General features: G+C 44.2%; 1 protein-coding gene across 1 annotated transcript in view; it reads left to right on the plus strand.

Moving 5' to 3' along the window:
• Positions 1-16,130, plus strand: part of LOC138804086 (E3 ubiquitin-protein ligase parkin-like) — an 849,159-nt gene that overhangs the window by 392,768 nt on the left and 440,261 nt on the right. The window contains exon 4 of the mRNA XM_069988358.1: positions 4,826-4,944. Within this exon, the coding sequence (XP_069844459.1) occupies positions 4,826-4,944 (119 nt within the window). The remainder of the gene's footprint in view (positions 1-4,825; positions 4,945-16,130) is intronic.

Consider the following 16,130-nt stretch of genomic DNA (forward strand, 5'->3'; position numbering starts at 1 on the left):
CTTGTTATTTATTTAAGCCTAATCTTCAAATTATGTTTCATTCTACAGTTTTGTCTTGGCATGGGAGTTTATTACTTTCAAAATGAATAATGAAAAAATAAATTGGCAACAACAACCACCCCCCCAAAATCAGGCAAAGGCATTAGATTTAATCAGCAGGTTTTCCCTCACCAGATGAAATTATTTTGCAGATGCATTAATTAAAATCCTTTGCAGAAAAAAAGAATTAAGTTCTAACTTTAAAAAGTAGACACCCCCTAGAGAATGCTAAGCATGTTTTAGGAGCAGGGGAGGGAAGGTTATGTAATGACAAATTCTTTATAATCTAGCATCACCTTGGTTACTCACAGGTATTACAATGGGGCTTGTTGCAACCGTGGAATGGCACGGCTGGATTTGATGGCTCTTCTCGCTTATGGACAAGGACCTGAGTGAAAAGTATTTGTGCAATGATTGTCCTCCTTTAGAGTGACTCAGTGGTGGTAAACGGTTAGAAGTTAACTGGGAACATTTATTTATACCAAGTCCTCTACACACTTTTGGTATGTAATTTTTATATTTTATTCATCATGAATAATTTTGTGGTCTTGGGAATATTAATGCTATTGATTTCAAATGCGACATTCCAACATGTTGAAGGATATATTATATTAGTTTAATGAGTTTGACTGGTGGAGAGGTTTTGTAAATATTTGGTAATCATGAATTTTTTTATTTTGTGTTGTTATTTTACCCTTACGCTACCACTCCTCCTGCAATTTTCATAGCATTTAGACAGGGGGGATGCGGGGGAATTATTGATATAATGAATAGTTGTTGTTTACTAAGCTATTGGGAGTGACCCAAAGATAGTCATTGCCCAAGGTCAAAGCCTTCAGTGGAGTTCTGACCTTGACTGACTTTCTTAAAGTAGATTTTTGGTAAGATAACGAAGCTCTGTTTGACCTGAGATTAACACATTTTCCCCTTGTACACTGCATTGAGTTGAAAAAGATGTGATCTTTATTTATTTTTTTGAGGTTTTGCCACACAGAAGAGGTAGTTCAGGGGCTCCATGCTGAACGGATTTCATGTGCAACTAATTTAGACTAATTCTTATGCAATTTCAAACTAAAAACAATAAATAGTTTCAGTTCAATCTAAAGAATAGGGGCCTGTCTTCATAATATGTAAAGATCTGTTTGCTGAATTTCAGAAATGGTCCTGTTTCTAACTCATTTCATATTTTAGTGCACCTAGCACATGAGCCATATATATTGTAGAAAATATGGTCAAGGAGTGTATTTGGTCCTTGGCCAAGAACCACTATGCAGAAATGTAGTAACAAATGACAAGGGAAAAGATTCTCTGGGCCCTGAGTTGGCTCCTTCAGAACCCTGTTGTTTTTGGTAACTCAGGACATGAGTCTATCTGTCCCAGGTAGACTGGGAGGAGTTGACCAAGGCTGAGGTTCTTCCCTAGGCGAGTAACCACAGCAAGGTAAACTAGTCCAGAGCCTGTAGCCGATGGATGGAGCTATTGGTGCAGATAGCAGCACCATTCTTGGTTTCAAGAAACAAGGACATGGCTGTAGTCATATTTTGCTCCACATACTTTTCCTTAAAAATCATATTAAATGAAGTTAGCCAGACCCAAAGAAACCTAGGTCCCATGGTTTCCCTTATTTGCAATAATTAGTGTATGTCTAGGATAATCTTAGCAGATGAGCAGAATAGCTCAATAGCTACGTACATAGGACCACATAAGATGATGCTAAGTGAAAGAACTCCAAGACATGGACACAAGAGGTTTTTCTTTGTTGTTGTTGTTTTTAATGTAGTGTGGGATTTTTTGTTTCTTTTGTGTGTCCTTCCCCCTGCCGTATACCCCTGTTGTCATTGTATTTGATGTTGGTACCTGGTATCGTACATATGTTTATTTGAATTAGGGAAGGGAAGGGGAACAGCAGAATGGTGAGACAAAGGACACGGAGAACCAATCCAACAGCATATTCACAAGTCAGTACGTTGGAAACGATCTGTACCACGGCCGGGGGGGGGGGGGGGAGGAGGAGAAAGGAGGGAAGGGGTAACGGGTTTGACAAGAAATCTACTTACTACCTTGTTGTGTAAGTGTCACCCCTCCGTACATCACCTTGACAATAAAAAAACACACCTAGTCTCCCAAGGTGTACCAGAAAAGAAGCCCTTCGGGGTCAGGTGGAGCTGGGGTGTGCGGTGCTCGGGGCCCCGGGCGGGGCTGGTTTAGCCCGAACAGGCAAGTCTCTTGAAGCGCCCCAAGTTCTTCATTCTCGGCCCCGGGGTAATGAAGCAGCCTGTGTGGAACTCAGCCATGGCTGCCAGTCCGGCGAGTCCAGGGTGCGTGGGGTGTGTGCGGGGCCCGCGTGCACAGAATCGACCCCAAGCCGTAGGTGACGGTGGACACACTGGGTACACTTCCCAAGTCTTTCTCTAGGACAGCACTCATCAAGAGGTAAACAGAGATGCTTGGGCTGGGGAGCCAGGCGCCGTGGACCGCGGGAGCCAGGCGGGGTCCAGGCGGGTTCCAAGCGGGGTGGACGGCGGGGTCCAAGCGGGGTCCAGGCAGATCCAGGCGGGGTCCAGGCAGGTCCAGGCGGGGTCCAGGCAGGTCCAGGCGGGGTCCAGGCAGATCCAGGCAGGAGTCCAGGCGGGGTGGACGGCGGGGTCCAGGCAGGTCCAGGCGGGGTGGACGGCGCGTCGTCCTGGGCCCTTCCTGGGCACTGCTCAAGGCCTCGTGGAGGTCGAAGGCCCCGGGGCCTCCCCAGACCGCGGGCCGGGGGGTGGGGGAGAGCGGGGCGGGCGGGGAGGAGATGCCAATCCCCAGCAGACTTGGCAGACCTGGCCTGGTTGGACCCCTGCGGCGTGGGAGCTGCTTCTGTACCATCCTAAAGAGTAACTGCCCCGCCTTCCCACCCCGCGTGCCCCCGCCCCGCCTTCCCACCCCGCGTGCCCCCGCCCCGCCGCCTTCCCACCCCGCGTGTCCCCGCCCCGCCTTCCCACCCCGCGTGCCCCCGCCCCGCCTTCCCACCGCATGTGCCGCAGGCAGGCCGAGGCCCCTCGGAAAGCTCTGCCCCTCGTCTTCCCTGTTCTTCTTGGGGAGCCTTTGCAGCCGGGCACACACAGTTTGGAACTGGCCCGGCCGCACTACCGACAAAGTTGTTAGAGCCGGTCAGAGCCGCCGCCGGTCCCACCACCCGCGAACCCGTCTCCACCTTCGGGACACAGGCGCTAGGTGTGTATAAACCGTCAGAGCAGGTCCTGTGTGCTGACCTGGCTGGCCCCTCGCAGGCCGTATTTATCACTCAACGGCGCTAAAGCCACGAAGAGGTGTCAAGAAAGCAGCAATTAACCCTGACAGAAACCTACACTTCTATCCTCTCTCCCCTTCCACACCGAGGGCCAGGTTTTCATCTCTGCAGAGTAACACTTACAAAATACATTGCGAATCCTTACGTTATAAAACTTGGCATCTTTATTAGGTTTTAAATTTCACAAAGTTTGTCATCATGACATTAATAAAGGCGGTTAACGCACGACAGTCTAAATGTCCTTAAACATTCTTTCCACTAGTGAAACAAATTCAACCACATAAGACTAAAACCTTTTGTTGTTTTTCTCACTGTATGTGCACTGGTTTTAGTAGGCCAGATAGTATTTGGGAGGCTGAAAATATTCACCCACAATAAGAAATTAAAATTAAAACAAATTTTTATGTCATGACATGCAATCTTGCTCCCTCCTCCACAACAACAGTAAGATTGAAATAAATAGCCATGAAGCAATTTTAGAAACTTAGAAAGTCAATTGTTTCACTGCAAATGTTTCAGAATAAGATTGTTTATTTTTCAGTCTTGAGAATGCTGGATTGTTGATACTTGTTAGAAACGATCAGAGAGGTTTAATTATGAAATTGGGCAAGGTTCCTCTTTTACTATTAAAAATATAGTATTTGAAGGCTATTTGTTCTGGAAAATTGAATGCAACGTAAAGCAGCCTCTGCGTGGCTGCTGGTTCTGGTAAGCCCTTCAGGACACAGGGCCCTTATTTTATTTTCTGTGTGACTGTATTTTGGCATGCCCCCCTTGGAAACCCAGCAAATGGTGATCATCTCATTCATATCATGAGAAACGGGCTGGTTTGTCTGTGCAGAGAAGATTTTAAGAGCAAAATATTTAGTCTTCACAACTGTGTACAGAAGCATGAAACAGAATTTAGGAGCAGTGGTCTCCGAATTTCTCAGCCTCCAAATTTCCTGTCCTTTTTGCACACCTCACCAGCACAGGGTGCACTGAAGTCCATTGTGTGCCAAGCACTTGCCTAGCACTCTCTCCTCTCTCTCTCTCTCCTTCCCTCCCTCCCCCCTCTCTCTCTTGGGTTGTGCTGACTCTGCTGAGTATTTAGCAAGGCTGTTGCCAATAACAGAAAGACTTGCACCCTTTTTAATTAAAAAATATTTTTATTATCTTTAAGTAATTGCACAAAGGAGCTTCAATTCAACATGTCAGTTTACCAGCTCACTGCGTCCTGATGACTGCAGTGTCCCCTTCCATCATCCCTCCCATCCCCTCATTTTTCCTAGTTCAGTTTTTAAATACATAAGGTGAATATTATGACTGCATCTGCCCACTCTTTTCAGCGCAAAAATGACTTTTCTAAATTGAAATGATGGTGTCTTCACTGTATTATTCATTCCACTGATGTAAAAGGTTCCTGAGGAGTTTATTTTAAATTTGTTTGTAAGGAGTTTCCTCTCTCCGTTTGGATCCAGTACTAATCGGCTACCTTCTCTGTGGTTTTCCTACCAGGTAAAACGACCTACAAGAGTTTTTATGTTTATTGCAAAGACCCCTGTCGAAGAGTGCAGCCAGGAAAGCTGCGGGTGCGGTGCGGGGCCTGCAGACAGACCACGCTCACCTTGGCCCAGGTAAGAGCGCAGCACCGCCCGCGGGCAACAGAGGGGTGCCCGGGAGCCGCCCTGCGGGACTGGAGCATCTCACCACCGCTGAGCAGAAGACACGCTCCCCCGCGGTCCTGACTCACTGTGCCTGGCTCTTTTTAATTCAGACTTGCTTTTGAGTTCTAGATCTTTCTCTATTCTGACAAAGCACGGTCTGCAGGGGCATTCCCCCTTGCTTTGATCTAGGCCTACTGGACGGAAGCAACAGGACTGCTTTCATAAGAAACCCAGGGTGGGGAGTGGCGGAGCAGGGCAGCTGCGTGCGGATGGGCTCTCAGGGTCCGGGCCTCTCCCTGGTGGATGGGTGTGCGGGAGGATGCCGGAAGTCCACTATCATTCCATGAAAACGCGGTGCGTCCAAAGCCACCCGCCCAGGGCCGCGCTTACAGTGTTAAATGGTTGGGGAGAGTCAGAAGGTGAATAGAATTGTAGGATTCTGAGTTCCAGCACCCGCCCTCCCATTTCGAGGTACCTGTTTCCTGGTACCTATTTTGTTAGGCTTTAACGTTTTTGTTTTTGTTTTTTAAGAATTACACTATTTGTGCTCTCCATATAGTCTGTGCTACTTCAGTTCATTCTTTCGTAGCCACTCACTTATCAGCCAGTGTTTACTTGTAGACTGAAAGCACATTCTAGCTACCACAACTGAGGCAAAGCATGCAACCTGTGTTTCCTCTGGGTCTGGCCTGTTTTGCTGAATGTAACTTTTTAATCAAGAGAAATCCTAAATCTGGAATTTTATGTGAAATGTAGTAGCTAAAAATAGTCTCTGTGAGAGAAACAGAAAAATGAAAAAGCAGAAAAACTTGCAGCATCCGTCTAGGTAAATAGTAAATAATAAGCAGAGTATTGTAGGTATTAAATGGTACTAGGAGTTAGGTATACAGCAGCAGCAAGAGTGTACGTTGGAGAGGCAGCATCTTAGGAGACTGCACACATGCCTCACTTTCTCACCGGCAAAAGGGGAAAAGAGAGGCACACAAGTCTGAAAGTTATGAGAACCTTCAAAGAGGCTAGATTCACTAACTATAAGAGGAAAAGAGAACAACTCACCGATCTTTATGTTGTGGTGTGGGTGCTTTTCAATGAGTTGGATGATCTGGCGCATAGCTTCTTGTCGGGAAGGAAGAATCAGGGCTGGGTTGCAGTAGGTGTTGTCCAGGTATAGTGTATGGATCTGCTTCCCTGAAGCCAGAGCTGGCTCCTTCAACATGGATGGTGTATACTGAAAATCACCTGGGTGAGGGGTAGAGGGTAAAGACAAAAGGAAAACATCTATCAATGTCTACCGACAGCTGGGCGTCTGCTTAGAGGGTCTCTGGGAAAACATGGGCAGCACAGCTTCTCTGTGGGAGGAAGAGTTTCCATCCTCACATTCCCCGCCAGGTCTTGACGGTCAATGTACTTATATAGGATCAGAGAATTTTTCTTAGATTAGCTCAGACAAGGGTTTTGGAATGTTAGCCACATCGTAGCTAGTGGAGTTAGACTCTTTATTACCTTCTGTACGTGAGTACAGAAAGAGAAGTTGAAGCATGTCTGTCTCCAGCCCATTCACCCCGGGGCTGCCGCTGTTACCATGGAGAACATTGCTCTGAGCCGAAGCCCTGGCTCTGTGCTCCACTGGACCAGCATTGCTGCGGACGCTGGTCTCATCCATCCATCCATCCAGGCTCTGGGCACCGCTCCATCTCCAGTGGCCTCCCCCATGAGCACCTGCGGACTTGTCACCCCCCCAGAACTGGGAACCTTCGCTTTTTGAGTTGAGGCTTCTGTTCCCCTTAGTCGATTTACTGCTCTGCATGTCATGATCCCTTTCTTACCTCCTTTCTTCTAGAGCTGTCTGGGCTCTCCTTGGACTCTCTGCAAAATGCCATCTACATCGGTGTTCATGCCTTCATTTCCTTTCCCACACCGGGCGCCATCTATGCCCGACGCCCTTTCCCATTTACCTGTTTATATTTCAGGAATTTGAAATCCTTATGTGGTCAGATAGCTTGTCGTTTGGGGTCATTTTTTCTTCAACACTTCACAGTGTCTTCTCCACCAGCAAATTATGGTGAATGAACTGCATCTGTTTTTGAACTTCCATACATTAGTTCACTAAATTCATACCATTTAGAAATTCTATCTGGCATTTTATAATCATATTAATTATAGCAATGATGGTGTATATGCACCAATTTATTGATTTTTCTTATACTTATATCTTGTATTTGTATATATGTCTAATTTTTGTAAGAGACATACAGAGTAGATAGTGTTCTCCAATATTTTAAGCACAAAACTCCAGTGAGATTCAATAAGGTGCTCAAAGCATACAGTTAACAAACATTGGAGCCTGGAGTGAAAAAAAAAATTTCTCTACAGTTTTTCCAAAGCCATAGCATTTTCTAGAATTTATTACTCACTATAAAACCTAGGTAATTAATGTCCTACTATCTAACCATTTTCCTCATGCTCAAAATACCTCTGAGAAAGCCAGGTACTGGTGGCTCGTGCCTATAATCCTTGCTACGCAGGAGGCTGAGATCTGAGGATGATGGTTTGAAGCCATCAGACCCTTATCTCCAACAATCTACTCAGCAAAAGCCAGAAGTGGCCTAATGGCTCAAATGGTAGATCCATAGCCTTGAGCACAAAGAGGCTTAGGGATGCCCCCATTCCTGAGTTCAAGCCTCAGAAATGGCAAAAACAAAACAAAACAAAAAACTGAAAATACTAGTAGAAAGGAAAATGGAATGGAATAAAGGGGATTTCAAGATAATTTTCTGAATCTGTATTTTAGTATAAATACTAGATACAGCATAACTAGCACATGCCAGAAGAGATCAGACATTTCTATTTGCTCATGCAATGACTGTTCAAAGATCAAAAGCTATATGCAGAGAGTACCCCTGCAGAACAGCTGGCCGGCCCCACTGCTGCACAGCTACAAGTCTAGGTTTGGCAATGATGGAAGAAGTTTCAATTTCCAGTTCTTTATAAAGATTGATAACTTACATAATTTTCTCTGATAATGAATGTAAAAAGAACATCGGATCTTGTGTGGGTGCATAGTTACAATGGAGAGCTCTGTGGTTTATTCGAATAGCCAACAGAGATTTTTATACAGAAAAGAAAAGTTGGAAACTACCTAGCAAGCTGAATAATTTTTTAATGCAATATTGTTTTTCTACTACCTGGAGAATTGTCGTGAAGAAGTTCTGCATCTCATGAGTCTTTATAGTCATTTCCTATATGTTATATTGTTGGGAGTTTTTCATAATGCAACAATTCTCCAAATCTACTTAAATTTTATACTTAACAATAACGAGCTGTTTCTCACATATAATACTCTAGTTTACATCACATTGCCTGTGATACTTGAACTAAATTGACAAGGAAGGTAGACATATGCAGCTTCTGTTCTTGTGGTGTAGGTTTCCAAATCTGGGAGCGTAAGGGGTTACCTGACTTTGAGGGTGAGTTGAAGATTAACATGCACCAGAGAAGTGTTCTGACTAGCCCAAGTCTTGAGAAATTTGAGTGCTCACTGGAAAATAGCTCCGGTTGCTTATTGTAGGAAACAAAGGATGGGCATTCAAGTGTCAGCCACCTGTTGAAAGGTGGTGCCACTGAGACCCTTATGGACACTAGTCCAGGTGAGCAAGAGGACAGCTGCTCTCTTCATGGCCCCATGCTGCTGAGGGAGCTGTTTGTTTGTTTGTTGACAGAGTCTCACTCGGAAATGGATAATTTAAAATAAATGGTGTCACTGTTTCAAAGATTTTCCTAGCATGTACTTATTAAAAATAAAGCAAGCTCTATAGAGACTCATGATGTTATTTTCCTTCTCTGTGCCAGTCCTATAGCTTGAACACAGAGCTTGGTGGCTGATGCTGAGCTTTTTCATGCATGGCTAGCACCCTACCACTTGAGTCACACCTGCACTTCTGGCTTTCTGGTTGTTAATTGGAGTTACTGACTTTCCTTTCCCACAATTGTGGCTTTGAACCACAATCCTCATATCTCAGCTTCCCGAGTAGCTAGTAGATGTGAGCCACTAATATCCAGCATTATGGCTCTTTTAAATATTGTTTAATAAGTAGTTATAACAAAGGGTTTACACAAAGGCGTTTTGGTTCCTGAAGTCAGGTTATGAGTATAATGCACACTCCTTCCATTGTTCTCCTTATCATTTCCCATCCCATCCCTACCCTCAAATTACATAGTTCAAAACCTGCAGAATGTACATTGGATATAATGACTTTGTGACTCTTGGCGTGTAATACCTTCCTGACTCCTAACAGCTTCACTGGGCAGTTTTAGTTTGACTAGCTGCACTGAGGCATCTGCCCCTGGGAATAGTTCTGCACCCCCATCCTCACCCTACCTCATCCCTACAGGCACTAACTAACTCATTATGTCCCTCAGGCACTCTTGCCACCCTGGATGCCTGTCCTATCCCTTCCCACGGCCTTTATCATGCTCCTGCCTACATTCTCTATGACTCAGGCTTCCTCCAGAAGACAAACCCAAAAGCATCCTGGAATAGGAAGAAACTGACTCTTCTAACTCGAAGTCAGCTTGAAATATAATAAGGATATTTATAGAGCACAAAAAGCTCTTGATTTAGTAATATTTAGATGATAGAACGGATGCAGAGTTAGCTGAAAAAGGATGCAGTGTCTTGTCTCAGAGTGCTTTCCTGTAGGACCCTAGTGCTGGCACAGATGACGCACTGTTCACCTCTGTGGTACCAGCGCTATGTTGCTCAGGTTATCTACCACCAGCATCTTTTTGTTTGCACACAGTTTCTTAGTCTGAAAATTAATCAGAAGTCAGGAGATTACTGCAGCCAAGAAGTTTGGATGATTTTTTCCCCCCACAATCACTATAATTACTTTATCTCAAAAAGAACTTTATCTTTGCCACTCTAATGAGATCCTCTGCCTTGGAATAGCATTAAAGCTAAAAGGTTTCTGATGAGAAATGGTTCAATAAATAGAATAAGATGTAAAGTGCCTGGCATGATGGATTTTGTTTAAAATTGGTTTATAGATTAAGCACAATTTATGTGGGGAAATTTATTAAGAAATATAGTCTAAATGTATAATAATTCCTAAACTTAATATTTGTCGCAGATTAATTGTTGGTCAGGAATCTACTTAATTCTCTTATTGTCAAAAGCTACTCTCACATCTTTGTAACGAATTGAAGTCTGGGCATACATCTAAACTTACTTTCCAGCTTTAGCTTTCGGTATTTTCGCCCAAGAAGGAAGGAGTCACTCCACAGGGGTGCTTCGAGCGCCTCCTGCCACACCTTACACAGCCAGGCCTGCCCAGGAGCAGATCCTGTGTCTCCTGCCACACCTTACATGGCCAGGCCTGCCCAGGAGCAGATCCTGCGTCTCCTGCCACACCCCACGCTCCCTGCTGCTCCCTGCTGCTCCCTGCTGCTCCCTGCTGCTCCCTGCCAGCCCCGCCCACCTCTGCTCCACCTTGAGTGTCCCCTTGGCGCCCAGCACTTTCCTTCCCTCTGCTCTGATGCCTCCTCTCCGTGTCCTTCCTGTCCCTGCCCTCACCACCCCTGTCATAGATCACGGAGTCACGAAGCGCGGGGTCCTCCCTGGGGTGGGGCATGGGGCACGGGGGTCTGAAGAGTCCTACACATGTCACACATCAACTTGGGGTGAATGGTCATGTGGAGAGCTGGCTTTTGATGAAAGGATTGTTAGCAGCCATTCTAGAACCACCGCCTTCGAGCAGCCCATGGAGAACTCCGCTGCTGGAAGACTTGAATTTTCTAGAAAGTTTGGATGGTCGTCGTGGCTTTCAGAGCTTGGTGTTCAGCGAAGGCTGTGCTGGGGGAGACACAGATGGCAAGGGCGTGGGGAGGACAGGGCACAGAGGACCTGAGGCTGGGCAGGGGAAGGTGGTATCCTCAGAGCATGGCTCCTCCCCACCCCCACTCCCCTGGGGTGGAACCTCTGGCTCAGCCCCTGACTCCAGGAGGTCAGCTACATCTGGCATGTGGTGAAGAATAAATAGCTTGAGCGCGTGTGTGTCCCAGGTACTTCATGGTGTAGACTATACTAAATTGGGTTTAAAAAATAATCTGGAGCTCACTGTCCTCCACTTTCTCTGTCAACCGTGACTCCGAGACATTCACTTCCTTCTCAGCGGAGCGTAGGACTGGCACGGGATGCGTTCTAAGCAACTGGAAAGGCCTCGGGGTGTGAGGAGAGCAGTGGAGCCCCGGGCGCGGTCACACCTTGCAGAGATGGACTTGCTTATTTCCAGAGAGCCATTCAGACTTGTTGGTGAGTCAAAGGAAATGTTCATTAGAAAGACCAACAAACCACTATGCAAGTCATCGCAAATTAGAAAAATCATTGTTTCCATTTGCTATAACTACATTAATAGGAACATTTAACCAAGAGCTTTCAAATAAGAAGATGCAAACTCTAAATAGGATATATATGTATATGTATGTACATGTGTATAGGAAATGAACAAAGTGTCATCTGCTACTGAAGATCAGGCAGCAACGCAGTGATGGGCGTTGTCACGTGCCAGATACTTCACAACTAGTGTTTTCTCTAGTTGGAGTGACTTCAATTAATTAAAACCTCTAGAAATGCTGGTCAGGGTTGGTAATTCCTTGCCTTTTTAATCCAGCTAATTATTTTCATCGGACTCCAGTGGCAGTCACCTTTCATTGCTTCCTCGTGTGAGGGCTTCTCAGTAACAGCAAGACTTTCAAAAACCAGTATTGTAATGAGTTCGCCTACAAGAAGCAGGGAGGAAAGAAAAAAACTGTCTGCAGATGCAGACTTCCCCTCATGCTTTAGATTGCCGCCCGGAACTCAGCACCCAGCACCCACCACTCGCTGCATGCCTGTGCTCGATGCCCGTCCACGCTCCTCACCTGCCTGTGCTCCTCACTCGGTTTACAATGTGACATCCTCCGTTTTTTGTGCAGGAAATTTGCATCATGTAATTCTGAAAAAGAAAATATACACTTTAGAATGTAATTATACTGCACTGCTTCCAAAGTATGTGGCTTCATTATATAGTACATGTATGTAACAAGGGATGAGTGCTACTAAATATAAATATAATTTATTTAGTGTTTATCACTGCTTGCCTACCAGAATCCATACTCTAGCTATATATGTCTCCATTCCTATGATATTTGAACAGTGCCTTTTCTAATTTCCAAATGTATGTATGTCATTGTCACAATGATGCATATATTGCCCATGTCATTTGTTTTTCACATAGAAGATTCTGATTGTTACACCTAGTCTGTCAGTCAGTAGTTACATGGGCTCACTAATTTATTTACCTTGAAATTAGCTGCGCTACACAGAATTATATTCATCATACAGAGTGATGTCTTTAAAACACTTACAGAGATATTTATTGAAACTGTGTAGGGTGTTTTGGTAAAGTCACTACCTACAAATATCTGTGATGCATCAAAGAAAGGTAAAGTAGATTGTTTTTTTAAAAGTCCTCATTTAGTTTATTTCATTGTGGTTTCAGTTGCATGTAAGTGGTTGTGAAGCTGGGCTATGTTGGTTGGTGGTGTGTGGCATGTTTGCTGGTGGTGGCAGAACTGCTCCCCAGTGAAAAAAAACATAGGGACATACTGTCCTGCACGCCACCCAGGCCTTGGCAAACTTTCCCATCGTTCTCGTGGCTCAGTCTTGGGCAGGATGGCCTCAAGTCTGGCTACAAGGCAGGGCAGAGTGGGAACAGCAGTGCCTGTCCCCTTCTTTCACAATAACAGTAATGACAATTCTCTGACCCCCTTTCGTCTCACCACCCAGAATGCACCCTCCAGCTACTGAAGAGTATGGAGGCAGTTGAAAAGCAAGTGTCTGCCTAAGACGTGCAGGCGAGCCGTGGCTGGCTTCCCCCCATCCTGTTCTTGCTCTTGTTTTGAACCCATAAAGTGATTCTCTTAAGGGAGGACAGCAATGGTTGTTGGGTGAACAAATGCATGATTGTTTTAGATTACTTTCATGAACTCAGCAATTTCATTGCTGTCTGAAAATAGTGCTATAACACGCCCTGTCTGTATCACTGTCAGTGCTAGAGATTTGACTGGACCTGAAGTTGTTTTTGTGTGTGAAATACCACTGCATTCCAGTGGTCATTTCTGAACACAGATGCACTGCCTTAATTTGCAGAGAGAAATTGGAATATTCTCCATGTGACCACCATTGTAGAAGTTTAAAACAATAGGTTTGTCACATAGTGGGTGAGTAAATGAACCAAAAATCTCACTGGGGGAGCATCAATAACATGCAGTAGACTTGTCTTAACTCTGTCATAGTCCTTTACTGATGCTTGAAAAAACAAATGTTAGCCAGCAGAAATAAAACGTGTGGGGTGGGCAAGCCACTTTGCAAACGTGGCTCAGAATTCAGCAGGAGTGCACAGCAGGCTGTAATATACTTGCAGATTCGTTTGTAGAAGCATTCTTACTTATGCATGCATGCCACGGTCCATCTGGGACTGTCAGGCTACCTGCGTGAGTGTATCATTAAAGCTGGATGGGAAATGGAGAGGTTAATTGACTTCACCTGGGTCACACAGTGAGAAAGAAACCAAACTGAGAATTAAATCAGGGGAGCTGGAGCTTAGATTCTTAGTAAAAGTGCCCGTGTTGTGTTACATTAGGTTCCTCACTAGGACACAGAGAGCATGGGGACTTACGTTGCAACTTCTTTCTGAAAAACCATCAAACTCATCTGACTACCTTTCCTGAAATGGAGATTGGGATTTGGAAACTTGGTAAGAGGCAAAGTATGGGATTCTCCAAGCAGTGCTGTGCTTGGGGAAAGCAGACCATGAGAACGACCCAGGAACTTTTCCCTGAGTGCGCCTTTGTGAAAGGCTGGCTTGTGAAGCCAGAGGTTAAAGCACGAACTGAGCATGGCACATCTGCCTTTCTGAGCACAGTTAAAATCTTGCCACCACTCATTACTATGTCTGAACTAAGGATTCTCACAGCTAGTTTTATTTTTATTTTATTTTTTGGGGTCTGGTCGTGGGGCCTGAACTCTGGGCATGGACGCTGTCCCTCAGCTCTTCAGCTCAAGGCTAGCATTCTACCACTTGAGCCACAGCACCACTTCCGGCTTTTTTTCTTCTTTGCTTATGTGGTGCTAAGGAATCGAACCCAGGGCCTCATGCATGCAAGGCAAGCGCTCTACTACTGAGCCACCTTCCCAGCCCCTCACAGCTAGTTTTAAAGAATTACATTTCTGTCTAGTGTTAGAAATACCCTGATTTTTTTATGTGCTATAAATCTTCTGTTGTGCATGGAGGATTTCATATTTATTTAGCTAATCATCCTGATAAGTACACAGAAAACTCCTGGCAAGGCAATAGCCTGCAATAGAAATAATCAAATATGGCCATAATTTATAACTCGCTACTTCTTTTGTGCTAAGCACAAATGAGAAACCATTTTACCTCCCGGTCTGTAACTATTTAAAGTAAGTTAGATAAAGGTCAATGTAAACAACTGCAAGATAACTGATAAATTGTGTGATGCTGGTATAAATAGATAAATAGATGCAGGGAAAATGAATATAGAGTGTGTTCCTTGGGTAAACGAAATCATCCCATTGCTAAAGTCAGCTGCAAGGGGCCTGAACGATTCCTTGTCCACCTTTGTGCATAGTACAGGGGGGGTATCATATGTGGTGGACACTTGTCTTGTTTCATGGAGTGAATGAATAACTGACTTATGCCTCATAACCGCTCTGACTATCCCCTTTACAAAACCATAGTCTGGGATTAAAAATGGACTTTGTAGTGGATTTAAATCTCTACTCCTAAGAGGAGAATTGCTCTTTAATATATGTGTGGGCTTTGGTCACCTGACTTCTGCAAAAGGCCTTAGTAAAGGAGCCATTGCTTTTATTTTATTTTATTTCTCAATTGTTACTGTAAAGGTGATGTACAGAAGGGTTACAGTTATGTAAGTCAGGTAACCAGTATATTTCTTTGACAACGAGAAAGAGTCATTGCTTTAAGATTAACTATTTGAACTCTAATTGACAGTAAGTTATTGGACTTAAAATCTGCTTCCACCCATGACTTCTGCTTCTTCTCTTTGAAAATAGAACAAAATTCTGTTAATCTTCCATCTACCGACTCTTGATATGTTTTTTTTGTTTTGTTTTTTTTTTAGTTTCTTTTTTTATTGTGAAAATACTGTACAGAGGGGTTACAATTACATGAAAATACTGTACAGAGGGGTTACAATTACATGAAAATACTGTACAGAGGGGTTACAATTACATGGGCAAGAATGAGTACATTTCTTTTTTTTCTTTTTTTTATTTATGTTATTTTATTTTATTTTGTGAACATACTGTACAGAGGGGTTACAATTACATGGGCAGGATAATGCGTACATTTCTTATCAAGCATTGCAGCCTCCTCCTTTGTTTACCCTTCACATCCCTTCCCAGCCTCCCCCCAATCCTCCCCCCCCCCCACCAACATTGTAAAGCTCATTTTTGACATGACAACTTGTACTTCTCATTGTTGCAACAGGTCCATCTGTATCCTTAAACAACTTGTTTTTCCCCATCTCCTCCACAAGTTATACAGACATCAAATATAGTGAAGGCAGGGGTTATACTGTGGGGGAGGGACATACAAAGCAACAATGAGTACATTTCTTATCAAACATTGTTGCCTCCTCCTTTGTTTCCCCTTCCCATTCCTTCCCATCCTCCCCCCACCACCAAAGTTGTAAAGTTCATTTTCGACATAAGGACTTGTACGTCTCATTGTTGCAATGGGTCCACCTGTATCCTTTTAAACGATTTCTTTTTTCCCTTCCCCTCCACAAATTATAACAACATCAAATACAGTGAAAGCAGGGGTTATACTGTGGGGGAGAGACCTAAAAAGCAACAAAGAAATAATGTTATAAATGTGTTAGAAACAATCGCATGAAAGAAAAAAACATTTGAATACATATCTTAGGGTTCATTTCCCTAACATCAACTTATCTGACCTTTTCTGCTTGACTCAGACATATACTAGTTATTGCAAATAAGGGAAACCATGGGACCTATGTTTCTTTGGACCTGGCTTACTTCACTTAATATAATTTTTTCCAAGTCTTTCCAT

This window comes from Dipodomys merriami, unplaced genomic scaffold (assembly GCF_024711535.1).
Source record: "Dipodomys merriami isolate MVZ:Mamm:240054 unplaced genomic scaffold, mDipMer1.0.p SCAF_355, whole genome shotgun sequence".
NCBI lineage: Eukaryota > Metazoa > Chordata > Mammalia > Rodentia > Heteromyidae > Dipodomys > Dipodomys merriami.